At 47.6% G+C, this 26,937-nt stretch overlaps 1 protein-coding gene and 1 pseudogene across 1 annotated transcript; both read right to left on the bottom strand.

Annotated features, from left to right (window-relative positions):
• Positions 1-19,257: 19,257 nt before the first annotated feature.
• LOC142255886 (ATP-dependent DNA helicase Pif1-like) lies at positions 19,258-21,898 on the bottom strand. Its single transcript, XM_075327332.1, has 2 exons — positions 21,438-21,898; positions 19,258-20,128 (listed from the first exon to the last, which is right to left on the bottom strand). Exons 1-2 carry the CDS (start codon positions 21,896-21,898, stop codon positions 19,258-19,260), a joined length of 1,332 nt encoding a protein of 443 aa, XP_075183447.1.
• Positions 21,899-22,551: 653 nt separating this feature from the next.
• Positions 22,552-25,656, bottom strand: LOC142255887 (uncharacterized; annotated as a pseudogene).
• Positions 25,657-26,937: the final 1,281 nt, after the last annotated feature.

Below are 26,937 nucleotides of genomic sequence, written 5' to 3' on the forward strand. Positions count from 1 at the left end.
GGTGCAATTTCTCCTGAGTACACAGATATCTCATATGTGGTGGTAATCAATTGTTTGGGCGCACAGCGGGGCTCAGAAGGCAAGGAGCGTCATTTGACTTTTCAAACGCAAAATTGTCTGGAATAGTTAGTGGATGCCATGTTGTGTTTGGAGACCCCCTGAGGTGCCTAAACAATGGAGCTCCCCCACAAGTGACCCCATTTTGGAAACTAGACCCCTCAGGGAATTTATCTAGATGTTTAGTGAGCACTTTGAACCTCTGGGGGCTTCACAAAAGTTAATAACGTTGAGCCGTGAAAATAAAAAAAAAAAAATTACCACAAAATTGTTACTTCTACCAGATAGCTTTTTTTTTACAAGGGTATCAGGAAAAATTGCACCATAAAATGTATGGTGCAATTTCTCCTGAGTACACAGATATCTCATATGTGGTGGTAATCAATTGTTTGGGCGCACAGCGGGGCTCAGAAGGCAAGGAGCGTCATTTGACTTTTCAAACGCAAAATTGTCTGGAATAGTTAGTGGATGCCATGTTGTGTTTGGAGACCCCCTGAAGTGCCTAAACAATGGAGCTCCCCCACAAGTGACCCCATTTTGGAAACTAGACCCCTCAGGAAATTTATCTAGATGTTTAGTGAGAACTTTGAACCTCTGGGGGCTTCACAAAAGTTAATAACGTTGAGCCGTGAAAATAAAAAAAAAAAAAATTACCACAAAATTGTTACTTCTACCAGATAGCTTTTTTTTTTACAAGGGTATCAGGAAAAATTGCACCATAAAATGTATGGTGCAATTTCTCCTGAGTACACAGATATCTCATATGTGGTGGTAATCAATTGTTTGGGCGCACAGCGGGGCTCAGAAGGCAAGGAGCGTCATTTGACTTTTCAAACGCAAAATTGTCTGGAATAGTTAGTGGATGCCATGTTGTGTTTGGAGACCCCCTGAGGTGCCTAAACAATGGAGCTCCCCCACAAGTGACCCCATTTTGGAAACTAGACCCTTCAGGGAATTTATCTAGATGTTTAGTGAGCACTTTGAACCTCTGGGGGCTTCACAAAAGTTAATAACGTTGAGCCGTGAAAATAAAAAAAAAAAAAATTACCACAAAATTGTTACTTCTACCAGATAGCTTTTTTTTTACAAGGGTATCAGGAAAAATTGCACCATAAAATGTATGGTGCAATTTCTCCTGAGTACACAGATATCTCATATGTGGTGGTAATCAATTGTTTGGGCGCACAGCGGGGCTCAGAAGGCAAGGAGCGTCATTTGACTTTTCAAACGCAAAATTGTCTGGAATAGTTAGTGGATGCCATGTTGTGTTTGGAGACCCCCTGAAGTGCCTAAACAATGGAGCTCCCCCACAAGTGACCCCATTTTGGAAACTAGACCCCTCAGGAAATTTATCTAGATGTTTAGTGAGAACTTTGAACCTCTGGGGGCTTCACAAAAGTTAATAACGTTGAGCCGTGAAAATAAAAAAAAAAAAAATTACCACAAAATTGTTACTTCTACCAGATAGCTTTTTTTTTTACAAGGGTATCAGGAAAAATTGCACCATAAAATGTATGGTGCAATTTCTCCTGAGTACACAGATATCTCATATGTGGTGGTAATCAATTGTTTGGGCGCACAGCGGGTCTCAGAAGGCAAGGAGCGTCATTTGACTTTTCAAACGCAAAATTGTCTGGAATAGTTAGTGGATGCCATGTTGTGTTTGGAGACCCCCTGAGGTGCCTAAACAATGGAGCTCCCCCACAAGTGACCCCATTTTGGAAACTAGACCCTTCAGGGAATTTATCTAGATGTTTAGTGAGCACTTTGAACCTCTGGGGGCTTCACAAAAGTTAATAACGTTGAGCCGTGAAAATAAAAAAAAATAAATTACCACAAAATTGTTACTTCTACCAGATAGCTTTTTTTTTTACAAGGGTATCAGGAAAAATTGCACCACAAAATGTATGGTGCAATTTCTCCTGAGTACACAGATATCTCATATGTGGTGGTAATCAATTGTTTGGGCACACAGCGGGGCTCAGAAGGCAAGGAGCGTCATTTGACTTTTCAAACGCAAAATTGTCTGGAATAGTTAGTGGATGCCATGTTGTGTTTGGAGACTCCCTGAGGTGCCTAAATAATGGAGCTCCCCCACAAGTGACCCCATTTTGGAAACTAGACCCCTCAGGGAATTTATCTAGATGTTTAGCGAGCACTTTGAACCTCTGGGGGCTTCACAAAAGTTAATAACGTTGAGCCGTGAAAATAAAAAAAAAAAAAATTACCACAAAATTGTTACTTCTACCAGATAGCTTTTTTTTTTACAAGGGTATCAGGAAAAATTGCACCATAAAATGTATGGTGCAATTTCTCCTGAGTACACAGATATCTCATATGTGGTGGTAATCAATTGTTTGGGCGCACAGCGGGGCTCAGAAGGCAAGGAGCGTCATTTGACTTTTCAAACGCAAAATTGTCTGGAATAGTTAGTGGATGCCATGTTGTGTTTGGAGACTCCCTGAGGTGCCTAAACAATGGAGCTCCCCCACAAGTGACCCCATTTTGGAAACTAGACCCCTCAGGGAATTTATCTAGATGTTTAGCGAGCACTTTGAACCTCTGGTGGCTTCACAAAAATAATAACGTTGAGCCGTGAAAATAAAAAAAAAAAATTACCACAAAATTGTTACTTCTACCAGATAGATTTTTTTTTTACAAGGGTATCAGGAAAAATTGCACCATAAAATGTATGGTGCAATTTCTCCTGAGTACACAGATATCTCATATGTGGTGGTAATCAATTGTTTGGGCGCACAGCGGGGCTCAGAAGGCAAGGAGCGTCATTTGACTTTTCAAATGCAAAATTGTCTGGAATAGTTAGTGGATGCCATGTTGTGTTTGGAGACCCCCTGAGGTGCCTAAACAATGGAGCTCCCCCACAAGTGACCTCATTTTGGAAACTATACCCCCATGGCATAAATCTAGATGGGTAATGAGCACTTTGAACCCTCACGTGCTTCAAACATTGAGCCGTAAAAACAAACAAATACTGTTTTTCCACAAAAATGTTATTTTTGGCTCAATTTTTTAATTTTTACAAGGGTAACAGGATAAAATAGACTGCAAAATTTGTTGGGCAATTTGTCCTGAGTATGCTGATACCTCATATGTGGCAGCAGACCACTGTTTGGGCGCACGGCAGGGCTCCAAAGGGAAGGAGTGCTGTACATTAGCAGGGACCTGGTATGTCAATTTCATAGTGTGGTATATTTGTGTACGGTACATCAGGCCGTCATGTGTGTGCTGAGTAGTGTACGTCAGGTCCTCCCCCCGTCTGTGTTGTGTGGTGTATACATCAGGTCCCTCCCCCCTTGTCTGTGTGGTGTATGGCAGGTCCCCCGTCTGTGTGGTGTACGTCAGGTCCCTTTGTGGCGTATGGAAGATCCCCCCCGTCTGTGGCATACGTCAGGTCCCCCCCCCCGTCAGTGGCATACATCATGGCCCCCCCCCCGTCTGTGGCATACATCAGGGCCCTCCCGTCTATGTGGCTTATGGAAGATCCTCCCCCCATTATGTGGCGTACATCAGGTTCCCCCCGTTTATGTGGCTTATGAAAGATCCCCTTCCCCCCCGTCTATGTGGCGTTCATCAGGTCCCCCCCCGTCTATGTGGCTTATGGAAGATCCCCCCTCCCCCCTCTATGTGGCTTATGGAAGATCCCCCCGTTATGTGGCGTATATCAGGTTCCCCCCGTTTATGTGGCTTATGGAAGATCCCCCTCCCCCCGTCTATGTGGCGTTCATTGGGTCCTCCCCCCCCGTCTATGTGGCTTATGGAAGATCCCCCCTCCCCCCCGTCTATGTGGCGTTCATCAGGTCCCCCCCGCCCGTCTATGTTGCTTATGGAAGATCCTCCACCCGTTATGTGGCGTACATCATGTTCCCCCCGTCTATGTGACGTACGGAATGTCCCCCCCGTTTATGTGGCTTATGGAAGATCCCCCCTCCCCCCCTCTATGTGGCTTATGGAAGACCCCCCCCCGTTATGTGGCGTATATCAGGTTTCCCACCCCCGTTTATGTGGCTTATGGAAGATCCCCCTCCCCCCGTCTATGTGGCGTTCATTGGGTCCTCCCCCCCCCCGTCTATGTGGCTTATGGAAGATCCCCCCTCCCCCCGTCTATGTGGCGTTCATCAGGTCCCCCCCCGCCCGTCTATTTGGCTTATGGAAGATCCTCCCCCCGTTATGTGGCGTACATCATGTTCCCCCCCGTCTATGTGACGTACGGAATGTCCCCCCCGTTTATGTGGCTTATGGAAGATCCCCCCTCCCCCCTCTATGTGGCTTATGGAAGATTCCCCCCCCCCCCCCGTTATGTGGCGTACAGAAGGTCTCCCCGTCTATGTGTTGTACGTCGTTTTGTGTGTTATGGAGGAATGTTGGGATGGCACATGATAATTTAGTACCCGGATGAGTGATAAACTTTGAAGCAGTTTATCACACAAAGTCCTGGTTTATCGGGACAAGTGTCGCATTGAAACACTGTGTCCTTCCTCACCCCCCCTGCTATAGCACACCTGGCACCTTTTCTGAGATCTTCCTCTTCCGGTGGTTTGCGGTACCTCACCAGGAAAATGTTGCCCTGGTACCATGCGGGCACTTGCAGTTCCAGAGTTGCTAGGGACAGCTGCTTCTTCTCTTCCAAACATCAAGGTCTTGATGACGGCTTCCTGGAACTGAAGGAAGGTGTTGTTGGTCTGGCCTGCACCTCGTGAGAGCACGAAAGCATTGTACAGTGCCATCTGCACGATGTGCACAGCCAGCTTCTTATACCACACCTTCACCTTCCGCATGGCATTATAGGGCTGGAGGACTTGATCGGAAAGATCAACTCCTCCCATATGTTTGTTGTACCCCAAGGCACAGTCCGGTTTGCGAACCTGTGCCGAGGTACCTCGAACACTGATGGCTGTGGTGCCGGGACCATGAATTGTGGTCAAGAAAAGTACATCCCTTTTGTCCTTGAACTTGACCACAACCATGTTGTCGCTACATTGGGCTCTACTCTCACCTCTTGGGAGCAGCTGCCCAATTAGCGTCACAAGGAGGCCCCTCTGATTTTTCCGGACAGTACCGCAAGCTGCGGTACCTCTGGAAGAGAGGGATTGGAAGAGTGGGACGCTTGTATAAAAATTATCAACATACAGGTGATAACCGTTATCAAGCAGTGGGTGGATCAAATCCCACACAATTTTCCCACTCACCCCCAGAGTAGGTGGGCATTCTGGGGGTTGGATCCGCGTGTCCTTCCCTTCGTAAACTCTAAAGTTGTGAGTGTACCCTGAGGTACTCTCGCACAACTTATAGAGTTTAATGCCGTATCTTGCCCTTTTACTGGGCAGGTACTGGCGAAACTTCAGTCTCCCCTTGAAGTGGATGAGGGATTCATCCACACAAATTTCCCTCTGGGGAACATACACTTCAGCAAACTTACTTTTGAAGTGTTCGATGACCGGACGAATTTTGAACAGTCTGTCAAAATTCGGGTCATCGCGGGGAAGACTGTCTGCATTGTCCCTAAAATGTAAAAATTTGTGCATGGCCTCAAAACGCTTACGGGTCATAACCATGCCAAATACTGGAGTGTTGTATAAAATATTAACACTCCAATATTGGCGAATTTGTGGCTTCTTCACCAGCCCCATGTGAAGAGTGAGACCCCAATACTTCAACATTTCTACTGAATCCGTCGGGGTCCAGCTAGAAAATGCTGAGTCAGCATTTTGGGCCAAATATCGTTGGGCGTTGAGATTCGTTTGCACCACCATGAGACTGACAAACTCTTCAGAGAAATAGACTTTGAAAAAGTCTATTGCTCCAAGGTTTGTAGTATCAAACTGGATTCCTGGTTGGGGAAGAAACTCAGGAATCTGTGGTGCAAAGTTTTCAGGGACTGGGGTCCATACCCGGTCACTAGCGCTAGGTTGGGGGTCCCTAGCACTAGTGCTGGGCTAGGGTTCACTTACGCTCTGCTCCGAGTCTTCTCCACTGGGCTCCGGCTCTTCTCCCCTGGGCTCCGGCTCTTCTCCCCTGGGCTCCGGCTCTTCTCCCCTGGGCCCCGGCTCTTCTCCCCTGGGCCCCGGCTCTTCTCCCCTGGGCCGTGACTGATACCTCGTCCTACGACGTCTTCGCGGTGGTCCTTCGTCACTGGAGGAGGAATCTGTTTGGTAGGAACAGAGGAATGTGGGGTCATCTCCCTCGCTATCAGGCTCGGAGGCAACAAAGACATATGCCTCCTCATCTGAATACTGTCTCTGGGATCGGGACATTGTATGTGTGGTGTGTGTACAAAAACTTTATTTAGTGTTTGTGTGTGTGAGAAAAAAATACTTTATTTAGTGTATGTGTGTGTTTGTGTCTCTGACGAACAAGGAAAATCTAGAAAGAAAGAGAAAATACAAAAAAATATTAGTTTGGCGAAATAAAGACGTCCGTCAGAAAAAAAAAAATGAGTGCCTGCCATTATGCACGAGTCTTGCATCGCATCATCCGCTCCTGTCTGGAAGCGAGCAACTGCGCTGGATAATGCGATGCAAGAGGGCGCGGCAGCGGATGGAGGGGCGGCAGATGAGAAAGGGCGCAGCGGATGGTGGCTGGGAAAAGGCGCAGCGGATGGAGGAGCGGCAGAGGATGGGAAAAGGCGCAGCGGATGGAGGAGCGGCAGAGGATGGGAAAAAGCGCAGCGGATGGAGGAGCGGCAGAGGATGGGAAAAGGCGCAGCGGATGGAGGAGCGGCAGATGAGAAAAGGCGCAGCGGATGGAGGAGCGGCAGATGAGAAAAGGCGCAGCGGACGGAGGAGCGGCAGATGAGAAAAGGCGCAGCGGATGGAGGAGCGGCAGATGAGAAAAGGCGCAGCGGATGGAGGAGCGGCAGATGAGAAAAGGCGAAGCGGATGGAGGAGCGGCAGATGAGAAAAGGCGCAGCGGATGGAGGATGGGAAAGGGCGCAGCGGATGGAGGAGCGGCGGAGGATGGGGGGGTGGGAGGTGAGATTGGGGATAGCTACCTTACAGGATGGATCTAGGCAGCAGGATCACAGCAGACAGAAAAGGCAGCAGATGAAGGAGGGTGAAAAGGATGGGAGAGAGCAGGCAGCAGATCAGGGAGGGGGGCAGAGTCTGATGGGAGAGAGCGATGGCACATGGAGGGGGGGGAAGGCAGCACATGGAGGGAGGGGGGGAAGGCAGCACATGGAGGGAGGGCGGGGGGAAGGCAGCACATGGAGGGAGGGAGGGGGAAGGCAGCACATGGAGGGAGGGGGGGGGGAGGCAGCACATGGAGGGAGGGGGGGGGAGGCAGCACATGGAGGGAGGGGGGGGAGGCAGCACATGGAGGGAGGGGGGAGGGGAGGCAGCACATGGAGGGAGGGGGGAGGGGAGGCAGCACATGGAGGGAGGGGGGAGAGGAGGCAGCACATGGAGGGAGGGGGGAGAGGAGGCAGCACATGGAGGGAGGGGGGACGCAGCACATGGAGGGGAGGCAGCACATGGAGGGGAGGCAGCACATGGAGGGGGGGAGGGGAGGCAGCACATGGAAGGCGGCAGCCGATTAGGTGCAGTGGCAGCCGATGGAGGCGGCGGCCGATCGGGTGCAGCGGCGGCTGAAAAAGGTGGGTGCGACTGAAAGGGGACGGTGGCGGCGGGGACAGCGGCGTGTAAAGCGGCGTGGCGGGCAGGGACAGTGGCAGGAATAGCGGAGTGGCGGGCAGGGACAGGGGCGGGAATAGCGGCGTGGCGGGCAGGGACAGCGGCGGGAATAGTGGCGTGGCGGGCAGGGACAGCGGCGGGAATAGCGGCATGGCGGGCAGGGACAGCGTCGGGAACAGCGGCGTGGCGGGCAGGGACAGCGGCGGGAACAGCGGCGTGGCGGGCAGGGACAGCGTCGGGTACAGCGGCATGGCGGGCAGGGACAGCGGGGGGAACAGCGGCGTGGCGGGCAGGGACAGCGGCGGGAATAGCGGCGTGGCGGGCAGGGACAGTGGCGGGAATAGCGGCGTGGCGGGAAGGGACAGCGGCGAGAACAGCGGCGTGGCGGGCAGGGACAGCGGCGGGAACAGCGGCGTGGCGGGCAGGGACAGCGGCGGGAACAGCGGCGTGGCGGGGAGCAGCGGTGGATCGTGGGGAGCAGCGGTGAATCGGCGGGCAGTAGCGGTGGATCGGCAGCCAGCAGCGGTGGATCGGCGGGCAGCAGCGGTGGATTGGCGGGCAGCAGCGGTGGATCGGCGGGGAGCAGCGGTGGATCGGCGGGGAGCAGCGGTGGATCGGGGGGGGTTAACTTACCGATGGGCACCTACAGCGACCGCTCTCATCAGCTTTCACGGACGGAGTGAAGCTGAGGGTAGCGGTCACATACAGGTCACTGGCACAAGATCCACAGTGATTGGGAGAGATCGGTCACAAGGCCGGTCTCTCCAATCAGAGCTGGGGGCGGGTGAAACAAAGTTCACCCAGCTCCAGCCAGTCATCAGTGCTACAGCAGCACTGATTTTGGCTGGATTTCAATGTGTCAGCCATTTTCAATGGCTGACACATTACAGTGACTGTAATTGGCTAAGCGGCGTTTGTCAGCCAATCACAGCCTCTGTAGGTTCGGGGAGGAGACACCACCCCTCCTGAGGTCAGGCAGAGGTCCCCTCCTTCCCGAATCTACCGTTTAATTAAACAAATTTCACTCCCCGGGGCTCCGGGACCGCGATTTCGCCATGACGTACTGAGTACGTCATGGGTCGTTTAGCACCATGTCACCATGACGTACTCAGTACGTCAAAGGTCGTTAAGGGGTTAATCTCTTAAACGAATTCAGCCATAGAAAAATACAAAAACGTATATCAGAAATATGTACAGATATATATCCAGACCCTATGGTGGTCCACCCCATATATTAGGTTCCAAAACTGTATGATTTCAATAACCATATCAAAATACAGTAATGATACAATAACGATCTTAAATATAGCCAATACTTATCATTCTATATTAGGCCATATGGTGTTCCACCCATATATTCAGTTCCAAAGCAATATAATTGCAATATTGATCTTAAATATAGCAAATACAGTGTAGATACAAAAACGATCTTAAATATAGCAAATACTTATCATTCAGCAAAACCTCAAAACAGTATAGATACCTCAACGGTCCCAAATATAGCAAATATTGTTCTATTGACAAAATAACTCAAACCCAATTCTCTGTTTTTCTCTTTCCTTATCCCCAGTAACCTCATTCAATGTTATTACAATAGGGAAAAGGAAAGATCTGAAAAAGGGGATAGTAGAGAGAATATAAGTCAATCAATGTTTTGAGACCCCATTGTAAATTTACAAATATATAGAGACCCTGCATAAATTCATTACATTTATACATGTACATTAATAATACCTAATGCCACAAAGCTTGCATAGTCTAGATATGTACATATTAGTGATATCAGATACACAAACTTTTTTTTTTTATAAAAAACAAGAGAGTCTGCCTTCCCAAATTTTTATATCTTGGTATTAGTAACCATTAGCCAATATTCACATTGGTGTGGCCATCACACAATGCAGGAACTTATAGCAAAGATATCTGGATCCAGCCTCTTTCAGATGTTCTACCTCCATAATATCATTTATAGGGGTCCATTGAAGGTCATTAGCAGGTTTATATACAAATTGCCCTTTTCCTGACCCTCAAAAGATAGAGCAATTGACAAAAAACACCAGTAAAAAGGAGCCTACTTAGATAACCAATTAGGAGTACCAGTAATTAGTGTCCAAATTCATAATGAATGGATTAAATGTTCATCCACTTCACAATCCTTCACCGTCTCAATGGGGGCTCCATGGGTCTTCAAGGAATTTGGTTGGATAAAGATTAAAAACGTCCAACTCCAATCACCCTCATTTTGACCATATATATATATACTGTGTTCAGTTGGCAATGTGCAAACATCAAGACAACCTTCACCTCGACGCATTCCTCCCACCTTGTAAAATCAAAACAAGGGGTTCATCAGGAGGATTTATTCATTGGATCCATGGGCATGCCAAATTTCATTATGGATCCCAAATGCCTTTGATACACCCATGCAGCGAAAAAGCTCAATGAGCGATTGTTCAGATAGATAATAAAGGTTCCACACGCTAGGCAGGCCTGTTAGCCATTTTTCCACACGTTTGATAGTCCAGAAAGAAGCAGCATGCAGCACATTCTCAGGCTTAGTGGGCCCATTGTTATTGGCTCCCCAGCTTAAAAATAGCAGCCTGCAGCTGCCTAGAAGTGTCGCATCCATTAGATGCAACAATGTAAAACTTAGCCTGGCTCATCCTGATTGCCTTAGTGTGATTGCAATTAGGGTAATATAAGGGATTAATAACAGCTCACAGTTGCCACTAAGCCCTAGATTAGTAAGGGGAGGCATCTATAAGATCGCCCATTACTAATACTGTAAGTGAAAAGAAATGCCAAAAACACCGAAAAATCCTTTATTTGAAATAGAATACAAAAACCCTCATTCTCAAATTTATTAACCCCCAACACCCAGCTCCAATGTAATCCGCATGAGGTCCAACGACGATCTCGGCTCTGCTACATACTGAAGTCACAATGCGTGGGCACAGACAATGACCTGACTTGTGAAGTTCCTACGGTATTTCCCCTTTGACTGTAGCTAAACTGACCTCAAGTAACCTAATTGAACTCAGAGACCTCACCATGAGTGAACTGAGTTCAAACAGTTAGTCCCAAAAGGAGAGGAAAGTCCAGTACAAATGACTCAACACACCCAGCTCAACCATGGAGCTGGCAGTTATATGTCTCCTTTGTGCACAACATTTTGCATGTGTAATGCTTTGCGGTGTTTCTTCAGTATTTGCTGACAGGTTGTTTTCCTGCACAAGCTTTCCTTGCTGGTTATGGGAGGTGCTTGCTCAGATGCTCCTTGTTCCTGGTAATTGCTCTGTTTCATTACTGAGCATGCTCTCCCAGAATTTTGCCAGTCATACTTACTGGTTCTTCAGTTGTGCTTTTTGCTCCTGTTTGTGTTAATGTTTTGATTTTGACATCTGACCCTGGACTATTTATTAACCCCTTTAGGCCCACTCCCTGTTCTTGTCGTGTTCTCCAATTTCTAATTCAGTATGAGGCTTAGCCTGTTCGGCTCTGGGTCGGTAACACAAGCACTTTCCCCAAAATTTGGCAATGTTCAGTTTTGTTCGATAACTGATTACGTTTTCCACAAATGCTTTTCTAATAACATGTTATGTTTTTGGATAGGATTGTGGTGCTGTATGATGAACGGTGGTGTATGTGTAATGAGTGGAGGAGGTGGGGAATCGGGAGTAGCCAGAGGGGCATTGCCTTTTATGTTTCCTAACTCTATTTGTTGATGTTCCTGCAGCCAATTGCGACGCAGAAAACATCCACAAGGTTCAGACTCAAGGGCTTGTGTCATTGACTGCCTAAGTCACATGTCCATCTGCATATAACATATTGACATGCGGTGTCGGCGCCATTTTGTGAATGTTAAAGATTAGGGAAGGTGCTGCCACCGCTGCTAAACAGTTATCATAGGTAGGTGTTTAATGATAGATAGTTGAGATAGATAGGAGAGTGATAGTGTAGAATAAGGACGAGCAGTGTAGGGAAAGGTATGTGCCACAAATCGGCATTTCATGATATAAATAGGGATTGCTACTTAGTGCCTGCTCAAATTTAACAAGTGAACCAAATTTCTAGGTATTATTACTTATTAGTGCCTGTCACGGATCTGTCAAGGTCGGCTGACAATCCTGTGGCAGCGAGTGGCCATAGATTAGCAGCACGTGTTGTTATCTAAGAGTTCCCCGTGTTGTGAATGTTAGTTATGTTTTTGCTGCTGGGAGGCTCCCTCTGGTGGCCAGGAATGGTTTGGACTTGGACCAGGTGTGTTGTGCAATGGGCGTTTCCTTTGCTAACTCTCTGCTTATTTAAATCCTGGTCTGATTGCAGGCTGTTGCCGGATGTCAGTTGTTCTTTGTATCTCCAGCCTGCTTCATCCTGCTCTACACCACATCTGCTCCAGATAAGTGCTTGCTCTTTATTTATTGTCTGGTTCTTTTGCTCTTATCTGGGTTTGTCATTTGCTGTGGTTGCTTGCAGCTTATTTGCTTGCAGGGATTTTCCCCCTCAGTGGCTTGTTGGGGAACTCCCTGCAGTCCTGTGTGGAGTAAAGCTCCTTTGGGTCCATGTGTTTGTGGCTTGTTGAATTTGTTATGATTCTTGTTTTCTGTTCATTGGTATGACAAGCGCACCTGGTATAGGGCGAAGTTCAGATCGTGCGATCTGAGGGCCTTTGTGTACTTTCAGGAAGTTGGTATTTTGCAGGGTTTTTCTCTGGCCACCATCAGTCCCTTTCCTGTTCTTTCCTATTTTAGTCAGCGGGGGCCTCACCTTTTGCTAATCCTGTCATCTACCTGTGTATTGTGTTTTTCCTATATCACCGCAGTCTTTGAATGTGGGGGGCTAGCTATTCTTGTCTATTTTCTGAGGCAGAGAGTTATTCATCTTTCCTACCTTTAGGATAGTTAGTTCTCCGGCTGGGTTCGCGGTGCACAGGATGTTAGTTCACCCCTCGGCTACTTCTAGTTGTGATGGTTAGTAAGGGGATGGCGGCCAGATTAGTTGCCAATGCTCTTGTCACCTTTTGCCAATGATTTGTGGTGGTCTTCCATGGTTCCGGATCATAACATCCCCGTTTCTGCAGCTGCAGACTCTAGGACCCTGGGAATCTGTCCATTTTTCTTCTCTGTTGCCAGCCTCTGACTCCCTTTATAAACCTCACATTAGGGATACTTGGATGTGGTTTATAGTTTGTTCCTGACTGAGCTGTGGAGCAGCCATGTTGTTCTGTTGCTCCAGACTCCTGTGGTTGCTGCAGCTCAGATAAATGTTTGTCTTTGCTATCTACCAGGGATCTGGTGATTGCTGTTGTGTTTCCCCTGTATTGTTCCCTTGTGTCCTCCTTTAGTGATAGTGCTGTTGACAAAGAGCTTATACCCTCCATCCTTACTTAGGGCCCATTTGCTAAGGTGAAATAGGGCCACAGGTTTTCCAGCTCGGCGACACGTGCAGAACCTGTATAGGGTCTGTTAGGACTGTGAGGGTGAGCTGCAGGTCATAGTCAGGGGTCACCACTTCCCCCATTCCCTAGCTATAAGGCATTCCTTCCACCTTCCTGTGTGTTATCCTTTACAGCCGGTATAGGTTGTATACACGGCTGTGACAGTGCCTGCTCTAAATTACCCAGTGACCCACATTGTTATTGGTACTTATTAATGCCTGCTCAAAATTTGCCAGTGAACTATCTAAATATCCAAATCAGTATGGTGCACCTCCGCTGGTAGGTAGGTAAGAGGGAGGAAACAGCTCGGTCCCTGCTCGCCCATCCCCTGCTACTGCCTTATAGCAATCTGGTAATGTGTGTGTCGGCTGATATTTATTTCCCTCTATCCCTTCACCAGTTGTTTGCCCTCTTTTTGCACTCACCTCACGTGACTTTGTCTGAAGTATAGGGGCTATCAATAAACCTACTTAATTTTATTACTGTCTTTTAATAATTAAATTAATATTATCTTTAGGAGTTTTTTTCTTTGGTCTTTATAATAGTTTCTCCTTGTACTTGAATAGTTCAAGCCCGACACAGGCCCACTAATGCATAATGTCTGGGTTTAAAAAAAAATAAAATATAATACAAAAAAGGCCCACAGCCTATGTGTTTGGTGGACTGTAACTCCTGCTGTGTGAAAGCCCTATGGGGAGGGGGCAATTCCCTATGGACCCTATGGAGGGGAAGCAATTGATGGTACTGGACTGTTGTTTATAAAGGCAGAGACTAGAAAATGGGTCTCCTAATGTTGTGGAGAGGTCACTGCCAGGGTTCAGACTGCCACAGGCCCACTTATGCATGGCTGGACTTCTTGTCAGGTCTGGTGGTTCTGCACCTGAGCGGGTCCATCGCGCTACTATGTGTGCTCTGGGTCCCTGTTGGGACATCCGTCATCCTTCGTTGGCCACGAGGGGCGGGGTGTTACTGTCGGGGGACGCACCTTGCATCTATGCACACGTCGTGCCCTGGGGGTCGCTGAGAGGTGGGACGCTGCTGCTCCCAGCAGTGGTGTCACTCAGGGACCCCAAAACGCTGGGTCCCCTGGTGTAAGCTGTTTCCAGCAGATACGGGACGCCAGATGGTGGGAGGTTCCCTCCATTCCACTCCCCTCCTCTCCTTCTGATGTTCTGTGGACAGAGGGTGGGGAATGGACGTTGCCTCAGAGTGACCACCAAAGAAGGCTTGGGACCACCTATATTCCTGGAAAAAGCTATGTGCCAAATAACCAACACTCTTAAAGAAAAAAGTACATAAAAGGCACCATGCTCTCATATTATAGTGAATAAATAATACCTGACATGGATCTATGTTGTGCAAAAACATGTATAGATTTTATTCATATAACAAGTGGCAAACAGACAGACATTTAAAATCATTTAAAAAAACACGAATACAAATCAGCTGTCATCCTGAATAACCCCGCATAATCGCAGAACGTTCCGAATAAAGGGTCCCTGTGTATACCAGTAAAGGTTAAATGCCAACACACCGCAGCCATATTAATGCAGAATCCCACGTGTAATCATGGTACATACGATCATAGGGTAATTAGATCATTATAACATAACAATACCTCCCAGTATCTTAAATGCAATGAACCAGTTCCCATATACAGTGCCACAGATTAAATGCTATTGCCGCTATGTGGCTGAGATACCTTAAGCGGGCTTTACACGCTACGAGATCGCTACAGCGATGTCGTTGGGGTCACGGATTTTGTGACGTACATCCGGCCGCTGTAGCGATGCCATTGCGTGTGACACCTATGAGCAATTTTGCATCGTCGCAAAAACGTGCAAAATCCCTCATCGGCGACATGGGGGTCCATTCTCAAATATCGTTACTGCAGCAGTAACGAAGTTGTTCCTCGTTCCTGCGGCAGCACACATCGTATCCGGTGTTTGGACCTTTTGAATTCAGGTGGTTAAATGGTGAGCCTGTCATGTGTTATGTACTCATATAGTGCTAACTGACCCGCCTGGACCTGGTGTTGTTCGTCATTTATAGGCCTTAATTCAGACACTGTGCGTCTCGTGTATCCGTGCGAGATGCACCTATATAGTGCTGTTTTGCCCGCCTGACCTGGGTTTCTGGCGTCATTTATAGGTCACAGTTCAGACACTGTGCATTTCACTCATTATATGATGGGCTCCCAGTGCAAGCCTTATTAGTGTGCATGTCTTATGCTAAGCAGCCGCCCCTCCCCTCTAGTGTGGAGATTGAGTGGCTGTGACATCAGCATCTTGCACCTTGGCTGCAGCAATCTTTATGAGGAAGGCTCACCACATTCTGTGTGTGCACATATCATTTGTCTTGGCTCCTTTTTGGTGTTTTTTTAAAGTTCCCCCTCGCCAGGACCGGCAGGCGGGTGAAGGATATCCCCGGCCCTTAAGGGTGTGCTGCAGTGCGACAGCTAGCGCCAAGTGCGACCGTCACATTGCACTTGCTAGCGGGCAGCGGGTCTGGTTCCACCATCCCGCATTACACTTTTAACCAAAAAATACAATGAAAGGCCCACAGCCAATGTGTTTGGTGGACTGTGACTCCCTGCTGTGTGAAAGCCCTTTGGGGAGGGGGCAATTGATGGCACTGGACTATTGTTTTTAAAGGAAGAGACTAGAAAATGTGTCTCCTCATGTTGTGGAGAGGTCACTGCCAGGGTTCTTCTTCCATAGCCGGCTGTTCTCTTTCCACATTTGCTATAGAATGAATATGTCATCAGGAATATGCAGCTGCTCCTCTCTCGGTACTTTGGTGAGCGAGTTGGATAAATGTCTGGCTGCACTGAACCTGGAGCTATGGAAGACCAAGTGCGATCAGGCTGACAACCTAATGGTGGCACTACGGCCGAGTGATGCAACGTCTGGGCAACATCACATGTGCCCTGCATGGATCAACCTGGTTGTACAGCAATTTCTAGAGCAGGATTATGTGCTAGATGCAGTGCTGCAGAAGATCCGGTCGTATATCATCACTTTTGAAATTAAAATGCCGGCCCACAGCCTTTCCATGGGCCGTAACTCCCGGGTGTTTTAAAGCCCTAAAGGAAGGGGTAAATTCCCTATGGGGTGGGGGCAATTGCCTTCCAAAACAGCAGTGCAATACCATCGGTGACTAAAATATGTGTCTCCAAATGTTGGGCAGAGGTTACTGCCACTGTTCTTGGAAAGATGGGCCTATGCCTGCTACTGGGCCACTAACGCATGTCTTCATTAAAACAAAAAGACCCACAACCTGTGTCGCATGGACCGTGACTCCCTAGTGTTTTAAAGCCCTATGGGGAGGGGAGCAATTAATGTGATTGTATTGCTGTGTCCCTGGAAGGATAATGAATGTCCAGACTACTACCTAGGTCTCCAAGTTGTGTCTTGTCTGTATTGGCCGGGGTATGGGAGCAGCAGCCATACACCTGTCTCTCATCCACCTTTATATTTCTTCTGTCTATAGCCTAGGAAGCTAATGGCTAGGCCAAAACAGTGGTGCTGCACTGTAAAACGTATTTTTGCTGTTTTGGAAGCCTTTCAACTCCCCTAAATGTGTTTTCTGTTCTTTATTTTTTGGTCTCCCATTGAATCGAATGCGGTTCAATAAATTTTCGAAGTTTGGTTCAGGTTCGGTTCGATAAAGTTTCGCAAGCGCACTTCATGCTCGGTTCGGTTCGGCAAACCAAACTGCGGGGGGTTGCTCATCTGTACTCATTAGCATATTATAAAAGATCTTTATCAATACATTTTCTAAATATCTCTTTATTCATGCTACTAGATAAAGAAAACCCAAAAAAGAATAATATATATACCCTGCTGCAACTAAATAAAAGCATAGTGCATATAAATAAACATAGGGGACTTAGTAAACACTAATTTTGATCAAAAAAGCGTAAAGCCATCCCACCGCGTCAAGGTGTACCCAAATCGGGATGGTACCTACACTCTAATATTAAAACCTCACCATGTGTCAACAGACATCAATCTGAATAAGGGCAGAGAATGGCTGGGTCCCGACTATAGGCACACAGCCATGGGATGCAATGGATGAATTGCTCGGCTCATTTGAAAAAGAGGCCACAGTCTATTTGTACTGAGTACAAGACACTAGAGAAAAAACAAAAGAAAAATGAGCCGGAGCGTAAGTTAATACACATGCATGTTATAAGCGCATGTTCACACTGGCCATGAGACAAAGAAAACCCAAAATAAGATTAATATGAACATATTCCCTGCTGTAACTACATAAAAGCATAGTGCATAGAAATGAACATAGGGGACTTAGTAAACACGATTTTTGATCAAAAAAGCACTAATGGGCACTGATTTTGTAAATTAGGAAAGGTACAAATTCCTCCAGATACAGAGCGGTGCCCGGACACACTTTAATACTTAAACGTTGTATAAATTGTAGAGAAATGCTGCCGTACACCGGAATAAGACATATACAGGGACAACCATCCAATACCTGACTGGTATCATGCCTGCGTCCCATTAATTGGTTATATGAGACGATTGCAGCGCTGTCCCATGCGGATTATACGGCTGTGTGCCCATGATGAGTTCTTAGTGAGTTCTTGATGCTAAACATGGAAAATGCAGCGTTCACAGTTCCAGCAAAAGTGTCTGGGAGTTATAGAAATCTCACACCCTCTGGGATTTTTTTCTTTAGTGTAAACTGACCTGCGGTGCGTGGTTGAAATCCACAACATGGCAACTTCTCTTTTAGTTACATTGAGTTTTGTGTGCAGATTTAAGGGCACTCACCGGCCTTATCACTATTCAGGGTAAGTGAAGGGACAGTAAAGGACTAGGCACATGACGGTGGCGGGAGGAAGGACCAGCTTAGAGACATTACTGAGCTTAGGGTGGAGACACAGGTTAGTGTCAGGTGTGACACGTCTCCCCTCTACAAACTGTAAGGGCCTATCTACCCCCTTTCCATCTCGTTGTAACCTCTGTGCTGCGCCATGCGCCAGACATCCCCTTGTCCGTGTGCAACACATATATACCAGGATAGGATACATAAATACCAGGATGGGGACATATATACCAGATCTGACCAGGATGCGGAAGATATATACCAGGATAGCAAACATAGATACACGGGGGAACATATACACCAAGATGGGGGCCAAATACACCAGGATGTGAGACCATATATACCAGAATGGGGGCGATATATACTAAAGTGCCCAGGATGGGGAGCTTATATACCATGATTGGAGAACTACTGTATATACCAGGCCAGGATGTAGGGACATACAGTTGTGCTCAAAAGGTTACATACCCTGGCAGATTTTTTGCTTTCTTGGCCTTTTTTCAGAGAATATGAAGGATAACATATTTTTTTTCCCACTCATGGTTAGTGGTTGGGTGAAGCCATTTATTGTCAATGTACTGTGTTTTCTCTTTTTAAATCATAATGACAACCAAAAACATCCAAATGACCCTGATCAAAAATTCACATCCCCCAGTTCTTAATACCGTGTATTGCCCCCTGTATCATCAATGACAGCTTGAAGTCTTTTGTGGTAGTTGTGAATGAGGTTCTTTATTTTCTCAGATGGTAAAGCTGCCCATTTTTCTTAGCATAAAGCCTCCAGTTCCTGTAAATTCCTGGGCTTTCTTGCATGAACTGCGCGCTTGAGTTCTCCCCAGAGTGGCTCAATGATATTGAGGTCAGGAGACTGAGATGGCCACTCCAGAACCTTCAGTTTGTTCTGCTGTACCCAATGACAGGTCGACTTGGCCTTGTGTTTTGGATTGTTGTCGTGTTGTACATCATATATACCAGATCAGACCAGGATGCGGAACCTATGTACCAGGATGGGCCCAGAATATACCAGGATAGGAGATATATATATATATATATATATATATATATATATATAGATATATATAGATATATATATATATATACTAGCTGTACTACCCGGCTTCGCTTCAAATTGATAGAAATGTAATTATTAAAAGGCAAAAACTAAGCTAATAGAAGCATTTCACAACATATATTTCAACACCACAGATATTCCACACAAGTTTAACTAAATTGGCCAAGTAATGTGAAGTAATCTTCTACTCCTCATTCGAGAGCCTTTTGATAGATGACAATCTTAGTTCTTCCTTCAGGTGCAAAGACGAACAGATTTTTGGCTGTTCCAACTCTTGAACAGGCCACATAAAGTTGACCATGAGAAAAGCATGGAGATTGTAAATCAATTCCAACTACTTTCAAAGACTGTCCCTGAGCCTTGTTGATGGACATAGCAAATGCCAGTCGAACAGGAAACTGGAGGCGTTTAAAATCAAAAGGCAAATGAGATGGAATAAGAGGAATTGTTGGAATGAAAACATCTTCTCCTGTGGCCCATCCTGTCAAAATGGTTGCCTCAATTACATGTGGAAACAGGTTCTTAATCAAGAGTCTTGTTCCATTACACAGCTTTGGCGGATCCAAATTTCTCAATAGCAGAATAGATGCTCCAGGTTTTAGAAAGAGGTTGTGAGGAGGACATCCTTGTGGCTCCAAGGAATTGAGGAACTCAGTTGGATAAAATAATGCTTGAGCAGGGTCTATTACTGTATCCACTGACTTGTAGGTTGTGCACACACCTGGAAGGAGATTTAGAATTTGAAGATTGATCTTGTTGACGCTGTCATTTTTGGGATCTAGAATAGCTCTTTCACACAGCCAGCCAGAATTTTTGAAGTGGAGTTGGATGTTTGCAAAAACCTTTGCTTTCAACTCCTCAATGGAAGTCACAATGCAACAAAAGTTGCTTGGGAAGGTGATCTGTCCAGTGGTTGAGTTTACGGGTGCTTTGCCATCTCCAATAGTCAACAGCTGGCTCGAAAACTGTCCAGCAGAAAGTAGACCCTCATGTTTGTGTTCAGTGACATTTTCTTTACTTTTCTCCAAAGGTATGATGCTTTGAGACAGGCATTGAGTTCGTCTGCAGGGGTTGATCTTGGAATAACAGGTAATGTTTGGCGAAAGTCACCTCCCAAAACAACAACTACTCCTGTCGCGGGCAGAGGAGGGGACGCCACGCTCCCCCTGCTGCTCGGGTCCGGCTGCCGCGGCTGCTGCGGCCTGCCGCTGCTCGGTGGCTCGAGCGATGGGCTGGATCCCGGGGACTCGAGCGCCGCTCCTCGCCCGTGAGTGAAAAGGGGCTTGGGTGATTGGGATTGTTTATTGTCCGTGACGCCACCCACGGTTGTGGTGATTTGTTAACACCACCGCTGCTCTGTATGGGGAGCCCGGGAGTGATGGTATGGAGCAGCCAGTTGTTGATGTGCCCCTCCGTGGGTAGGGGTTGTGATGCTCCCGGGGCCCGGTGATGGGATTGGAATGGCGGACAGGCGGGTATGGGGCCTGTGGAGGTGCATGGGCGCAGGGGCAGCGCTGTGCCGCACGGCACGGAGGTACTCACTCAGCCAGTAAACACGACACAGTTCGTGGTAAACAAACGGCTGGTTGGACGGGTCCCTCGGACGGTTCACGGTGCTGCGGTTCCCTGCAGTTAGCGGTGACGGTCTCTTCCCTGCACCTATGGAATGTCTCTTTGGTAGCGATGGGTCCCCACCGGTTACCCGCTCCCCGGCTTCAATCTGGGCCGAAGGAGCCCCTCGCTTGCCCGCAGGCGCTGGCCCTGGGAAACTGGTGCCTTGGCGGTGGCGGTGTCTCCCCTCAATGGTCGGACTGTTGCCTTCAATCGGGACTTGGTTGTTAGGAGACAGACGTCCCCTTCACTGACGGATTTGGCAAATTATGGCGACTCCTAGCCTTGCCGGGATCCGAAAAGCCCCTGCCCTGGTGCTGACTGTCCTTCGTATACTGCTCCAGTACCGCCGGGTCACCACCCGTCCGCGGTCCTTCCAGCAACCTCCAGACAGTCCCACTACAGACAATCACCTCCGTCTGCTGACATTGCTGTCACAGTCCGGGGCACACACCCGGACCAACTTCAGGCTTTACTACTGCCACTTTTCTGTCACTACAGCTTTTCTCCTTTGCTCCTCTACCACCTCACTGTTTACTCCTCACACTTCAAACTCCCTTACCGATCTGCCTGGTTCTCCCGCCTCCAGGGCTGTGTACTCCTCGGTGGGCGGAGCCAACCACCTGGCCCACCCCCTGGTGTGAACATCAGCCCCTGGAGGAAGGCAACAAGGATTTTGGGGTTAGCTGATGTACCTGCAGGGAATGTGGGGTGCATGTGGTGTTGTGACCTGTGACCCCTGGCTTGCCCAGGGCGTCACACTCCTCCCATGATATATTTGTTGCTACGCAGGTCTTGCAGAAGTCTGTCCACTGCTTTCAGAGCCTTTTTGTGTGACATGGTGCATTCATCCCAAATGATGGCACTGCATTTTTGAAGCAATTTGGCCAGTCCTGATCCCTTGGCAATATTACACATGGGGCTGTCACTGTGAGACAGGTTAAGTGGTAGTTTGAATGTCGAATGTGCTGTCCTCCCACCTTTTAAAAGCGTAGCAGCAATTCCAGAAGATGCCACTGCAAGTGCAATCTTATTTTGTTGTCGAAATGTTGTCAGGAGCAAGTTGATTACAAATGTCTTTCCTGTTCCTCCTGGAGCATCAAGGAAGACAATCCCACCTTTGTTGTTTTCACTGAAACTTAAAACGTCGTTATAGGCGTCTCTTTGATCTGGTACCAATATTGGCTCGTTCTGAGACACAAATGCTGTCAGTTCATCCATATTGTAGTTTGTTTCTATGAAAATCTCCCTACACATTTGGATGCCTTCAGGATTTCTTATTGGAGCAGGCAAACCAAGCAACTGTAAGAGGTACTTTGCACACTACGACATCGCAGGTGCGATGTCGTTGGGGTCAAATCGAAAGTGACGCACATCCGGCATCACTCTCGACATCGGAGTATGTAAATCATTTTTACTACGATTAACGAGCGCAAAAGCGTCGAAATCGTATGATCGGTGTAGCGTCGGTCATTTCCATAATTTTGCAAGGACCGATGTTATGATGTTGTTCCTCGTTCCTGCGGCAGCACACATCGCTGTGTGTGAAGCCGCAGGAGCGAGGAACATCGCCTTACCTGCGTCCCGGCTGCAATGAGGAAGGAAGGAGGTGGGCGGGATGTTTACGCCCCCTGCTTCTATTGGCCGCCTGCCGTGTGACGTCGCTGTGACGCCGCACGACCCGCCCCCTTAGGAAGGAGGCGGGTCGCTGGCCAGAGCGACGTCGCAGGGCAGGTGAGTGCATGTGAAGCTGCCGTAGCGATAATGTTCTCTACAGCAGCTATTACAAGATATCGCAGCTGCAACGGGGGCGGGGACTATCGCGCTCGGCATCGCTACCATCGGCTTGCGATGTCGTAGTGTGCAAAGTACCCCTAAGGCTTTTCTAACATTGCTATGCACTGATCTTCAAGAAGCATTAAAGTTTCATTGAACATTTCCTCAGTGAAGTTGATGAGTTGCTGAGGATTTTCCCTTCTAATCTGCATGAGGATGTCATTACTGAGATCAGTTTTGTACTTTGTCCAAATCTCAAGAGGATTTGAAATGCTACAGGTTGTTAGAATAATAGCAAAGAGGTGTCTTAGTCGCTTTGGGGTTTGTGTGGCTGCTGCTTCACTGAGGGTCATGTCCCAGTGTCCATCATTTTCCAGAAGTCCTTTTCTTTGGCAAGCGTCTCTGAATGTTTCACACACATGTCCTTCGACAGTCTTCAGGTCAGAAAATGATGTAGGGCCTTTGACAACATGAAGTAACATGCGCAGGTAGAAGCACTCTGCATTTGATGGATGAACAGTGTAGACACGACCAAGAGTATCGGTTGCTTTCACCCCTGGATAGCCTTCAATATCAAGCCCCCGTTTCCTCCGTTCCAGTGTTTTTCTGGAGGTATTCCAAGTGTAGTTGTGAAGCCCCACAGGTGTTGTGTCGGTGCATTACCTTCAGGGACTCCACTCAGCTGGATCTGGTCACAGGTAGGAGATCTTCTTCTTGTCGTGACGCCACTCTCAGTATTGCGGCCAGTAGGGACCGCCACTGCAGGTTGAGGGACGCCTGGGGCTGATGGTGAGTGCAGTTAGTTGGAATAGCCTCCTGAGAGTGAGGCAAGCCCCAGGGCCCTGTGTAGGTGCGTAGTACCACAAGGCGCAGAATGACTCAACACAGGCAGGATGTCTTTCAGGGTTTTTACTCACAGTTGATGGCAGGGTGAGTGACCCGGGCGTAGCTGGGATGAACCAAGTGGGAACCAAGTGTCCTTCAGGCTGACTTGTGAGGGTGACTACTAACTCGCCTTCCTTAGCCCTTGGTGGTTTGGGGTAACCCCGACTTTGAGTCCCTATGGGGGTCACCCAGGGAAGATGCTGCAGCCTCTCTCCCCTTCGTTTGCCGTTTGCTTGTCGCCTGGACCAGGCCACTCCAGCTGCTTGCCTCCTGTGACCTATGGGCCCTAACTATGGCTACGTGGCTGCGGCTTTTGTGGTGTTGTGGCGTGGGCTTTGAGAGCCCCACACCGGCAGGTTTAGCAAAAGAAAGCTGGATCTATCTCCGCTTCGGGATCTGCCGCCCGTTTGGGCCTGGTACTCTCTAGCAGTCTCCTTACTTCCCACTCTGTTGCTCTCTCTCTAGCTGAAGATGGATTTCGGGTAGCACTCCTAGTTGACCGTTCTCCCCCGTCGGTAGCCACTGCGCGGACGCTGTCAGACTACAGCAGCCCACGGAATCTGCTCCTCACTCGAGCTCCCTGGACTCTGCACTGCCTGGCTCACATCTGGGACCTTCACTGCTGCTCCTGTCTGAGCTTCACTTTCCTGCTCCTCACCCCTCCACACTCTGCTGCAGACTCTAGACTGTTTACTCCTCCTTCTCTTTTCCCTTTTGTGTCTGCCTACGCCACCTAGCAACCAGACTCTCTTACCACACCCCTTGAGAGGAGATGGAGGCTTTTGGCCCCCTCCACTATTCCAATGGGGAGATAAGGTATGCACACTATTCCAGTGAAGGTGAAGGCTTTTCCCCCTCCTGGGATCCCCAGGGGTCCTCTCATGGGTACATGTGTGAGACCTGATCACTATGCGCCTGTGTTCCACACCCCGGTCAGCCTTCTGGATTACCTGTATTGTACTGTCCCCAGCATGGGTGCAGTACTCAGTGGTGCCTGACCAGGTCAGGGGCGCCACATAGTACTTTGGTAAATCACAGTAGAGAATTGTTTTTGCAAAAGGTTCTTGTTGACATAGCTCAAAAATTGCCAAGAGAGTGGTCTTAGGTGGTGTTAGGAGCTGCTGCTGCAAGTTTGCTGGGGTAAAGTAAATTCTATGTCCATTTTCCAAGTGCACACTCAGATGCATAACTGGTGGGTAGTGCTCATGAGTCGAGAATCCTAGTATTCTCCAAACAGCTTCATTGCTGCTTATGTACCTGCCCATCTGGAATGCCTCCACTTCATCAATAACAGGTCCTTTTTTCTGGAGTTCAAAAACTGCTTGATCACTTTCTTTGTGGACATATTTGCAGATATACTTGATTGATTTCACAGAGTTGCAAGATTCGACATTTATGTGGGCCTGGAAGATTTTTGAGAGCAAAGGATTGTAAGGCACTACCCATCTGTTGTCAATTTCTATCTCTTGGAGTGATGATCCAACACGCATTTTGAGCTTTGCTGTGAAACCACCATCCCCTGGCTTTCTTCTTCGGTAGACCGGATATCCATCTTGTCCTGTTTGGGTTTCTTGGACCAGGGATCGTGGGTAATGCTTTGAACACCTGCCATCAATCATACAGGGAGAATTTTTGTTGAGACTCCCACACGGACCATGGATCATGTTTTTTGTGATGGTGTCAAACAGCAATGGGTCAATCTGAGGGTCTGGCAATTCGGCACTGATGATATTGTCAATTTTGGTAGGCTGTATTTTTTGTTTCAGCCAGATCAAGATGTGGGCGTGAGGAAGGCCTCTTTTTTTCCATTCAACTGAATACATCCAGCGCTGCGTCTCACCATAAATATGTGATTTTGTGATGAGATTAATCATTTTTGAAAGTTTCTGTTTGAAAACCCGAGCAATAAGGTCATGGCGATTCACTGTTTTTTGGCCCGGCAACAGGTGCCCTCCAATTTCCTCCCAGGCAGGATTGCAAGTAAATGTGATGAAAAGATCTGGACGGCCATACTTTCTCACATAAGTCATTGCATCCTGTGTGTACTCATGCATGTGTCGTGGGCTTCCAGTAACAGTTGATGGAAGAATAACCATTTTCCCCAACTCTTTTGGATCAGCATCATTTGCAACAGCATCTCTAAGGTGAATTTATTCCTCTGCCCTTAGCTTCTTTTGATTTAGTCGGATATATAAAAGACGTTCACTCTCAATCTTTGCATACATGTCAACAATAAATTGGTGGAAGAGGTGTCTGCATTTCAAGATGTGATTTTCCTCTGCAAATCTTGTCATGATCCTATATTCATAGAAGTCCATGGCAGACACTTTTTTTCCGCAAGGGTTGCATGTTGTAGGATCTGTCTGAGGTATTCCAAAGTGATAGCCATCCTGTCCCTGCCAAAAGATGATTGGATATTGCAGAGCATCATAGGACCTGTGACTTTCTGCTACTCGTTGCAAACTATTGTTCCTTTTTTCAAGCACAATGTCACGGCTTTGAAAATCATTACCTACATTCAAGATGGCTACCTCATCAAATGTGGGAGCATTGAAACGTCGCTGATGTTCACCTTGTGGTGTTTTGTCAGCTCGAATGACAACCTTGTAATTGTCATTTGGCATGCATTCAAGTGCAGTCTTGAAAAATTGAACATATGGATTGTTGGAGTGAAGGAACTGCTGCAAAATAGTGTATCAAGGCGAGTGTTAGGAACTAAAGAGCATCTCCGCTGAGCCTCTGCTTCTGCATTTCCCATGAAGAAGAGTTGAAGAAATTGAGGTTCTTCTCCTTGTTATGGAAGCAGTGACCCAATTGAGTGGTAAACCTGTCCTTGAACTTTAAATGTCGGCATAAATCCTGTTGTAAACATTTCTTTTTTTGCACCAAATGATGTCATTTGGAAGCAGGAGTTGTACTTCCTAATGTTGTCCAAGAAATGCTTTGATATTGTACTAGTACCTGTCATCAGAGACTTTAGGGGATCTGGTGGTGACAGGAGAGGTGGAAGTTTTATCTTGCCATTTGCACAGCATAATCCTGGCGGTTCATCTTTCCATTTCAGGGCACTGCAGTACATGCAGACCACATCCATTTTTCCTATTTGAACTTTAGGATGATCCTGATAGTTTATATCTGACTGGTAACAAAAGGCAGCATGTTCCAAATCTCCAACCATTTCCTATGCCCTGGTGGAAGAAATAGCAATTCTCTTAGTGGCAAGTCGGCCTTCTCTCTGCTGAGATAACTCATTGGCCCTTGAGGAAGCAGCTCTTGTTTTCATATCTGCAAGTCTCGCTTCCCTCTCCTCAGAAAGTTCATTGGCCCTTGAGGAAGCAGCTCTTGTTTTCTTGTCTGCAAGTCTCGCTTCCCTCTCCTCAGAAAGTTCATTGGCCCTTGAGGAAGCAGCTCTTGATTTCATGTCTGCAAGTCTCGCTTCCCTCTCCTCAGAAAGTTCATTGGCTCTTGAGGAAGCTGCTCTTGTTGTCTTGTCTGCAAGTCTTGCTTCCCTCTCCTCAGAAAGTTCATTGCCTGTTGAGGAAGCAGCTGCTGTTCTCATGTGTGTCAGCCTTGTTTCTCGGTCTTCACATTTTTCATTG

The sequence above is a fragment of the Anomaloglossus baeobatrachus genome, chromosome 11 (assembly GCF_048569485.1).
Source record: "Anomaloglossus baeobatrachus isolate aAnoBae1 chromosome 11, aAnoBae1.hap1, whole genome shotgun sequence".
NCBI classification, from domain to species: Eukaryota; Metazoa; Chordata; class Amphibia; order Anura; family Aromobatidae; genus Anomaloglossus; species Anomaloglossus baeobatrachus.

Bases quoted from the DNA above. Each gene is read 5' to 3' on its own strand.
- LOC142255886 (XM_075327332.1), bottom strand. From the start codon at position 21,898: ATGGATGAACTGACAGCATTTGTGTCTCAGAACGAGCCAATATTGGTA. The intron at 20,129-21,437 runs GTGACGCCCTGG...CAACCCCTGCAG, and splicing joins AAATATATCATGGGAGGAGT to ACGAACTCAATGCCTGTCTC.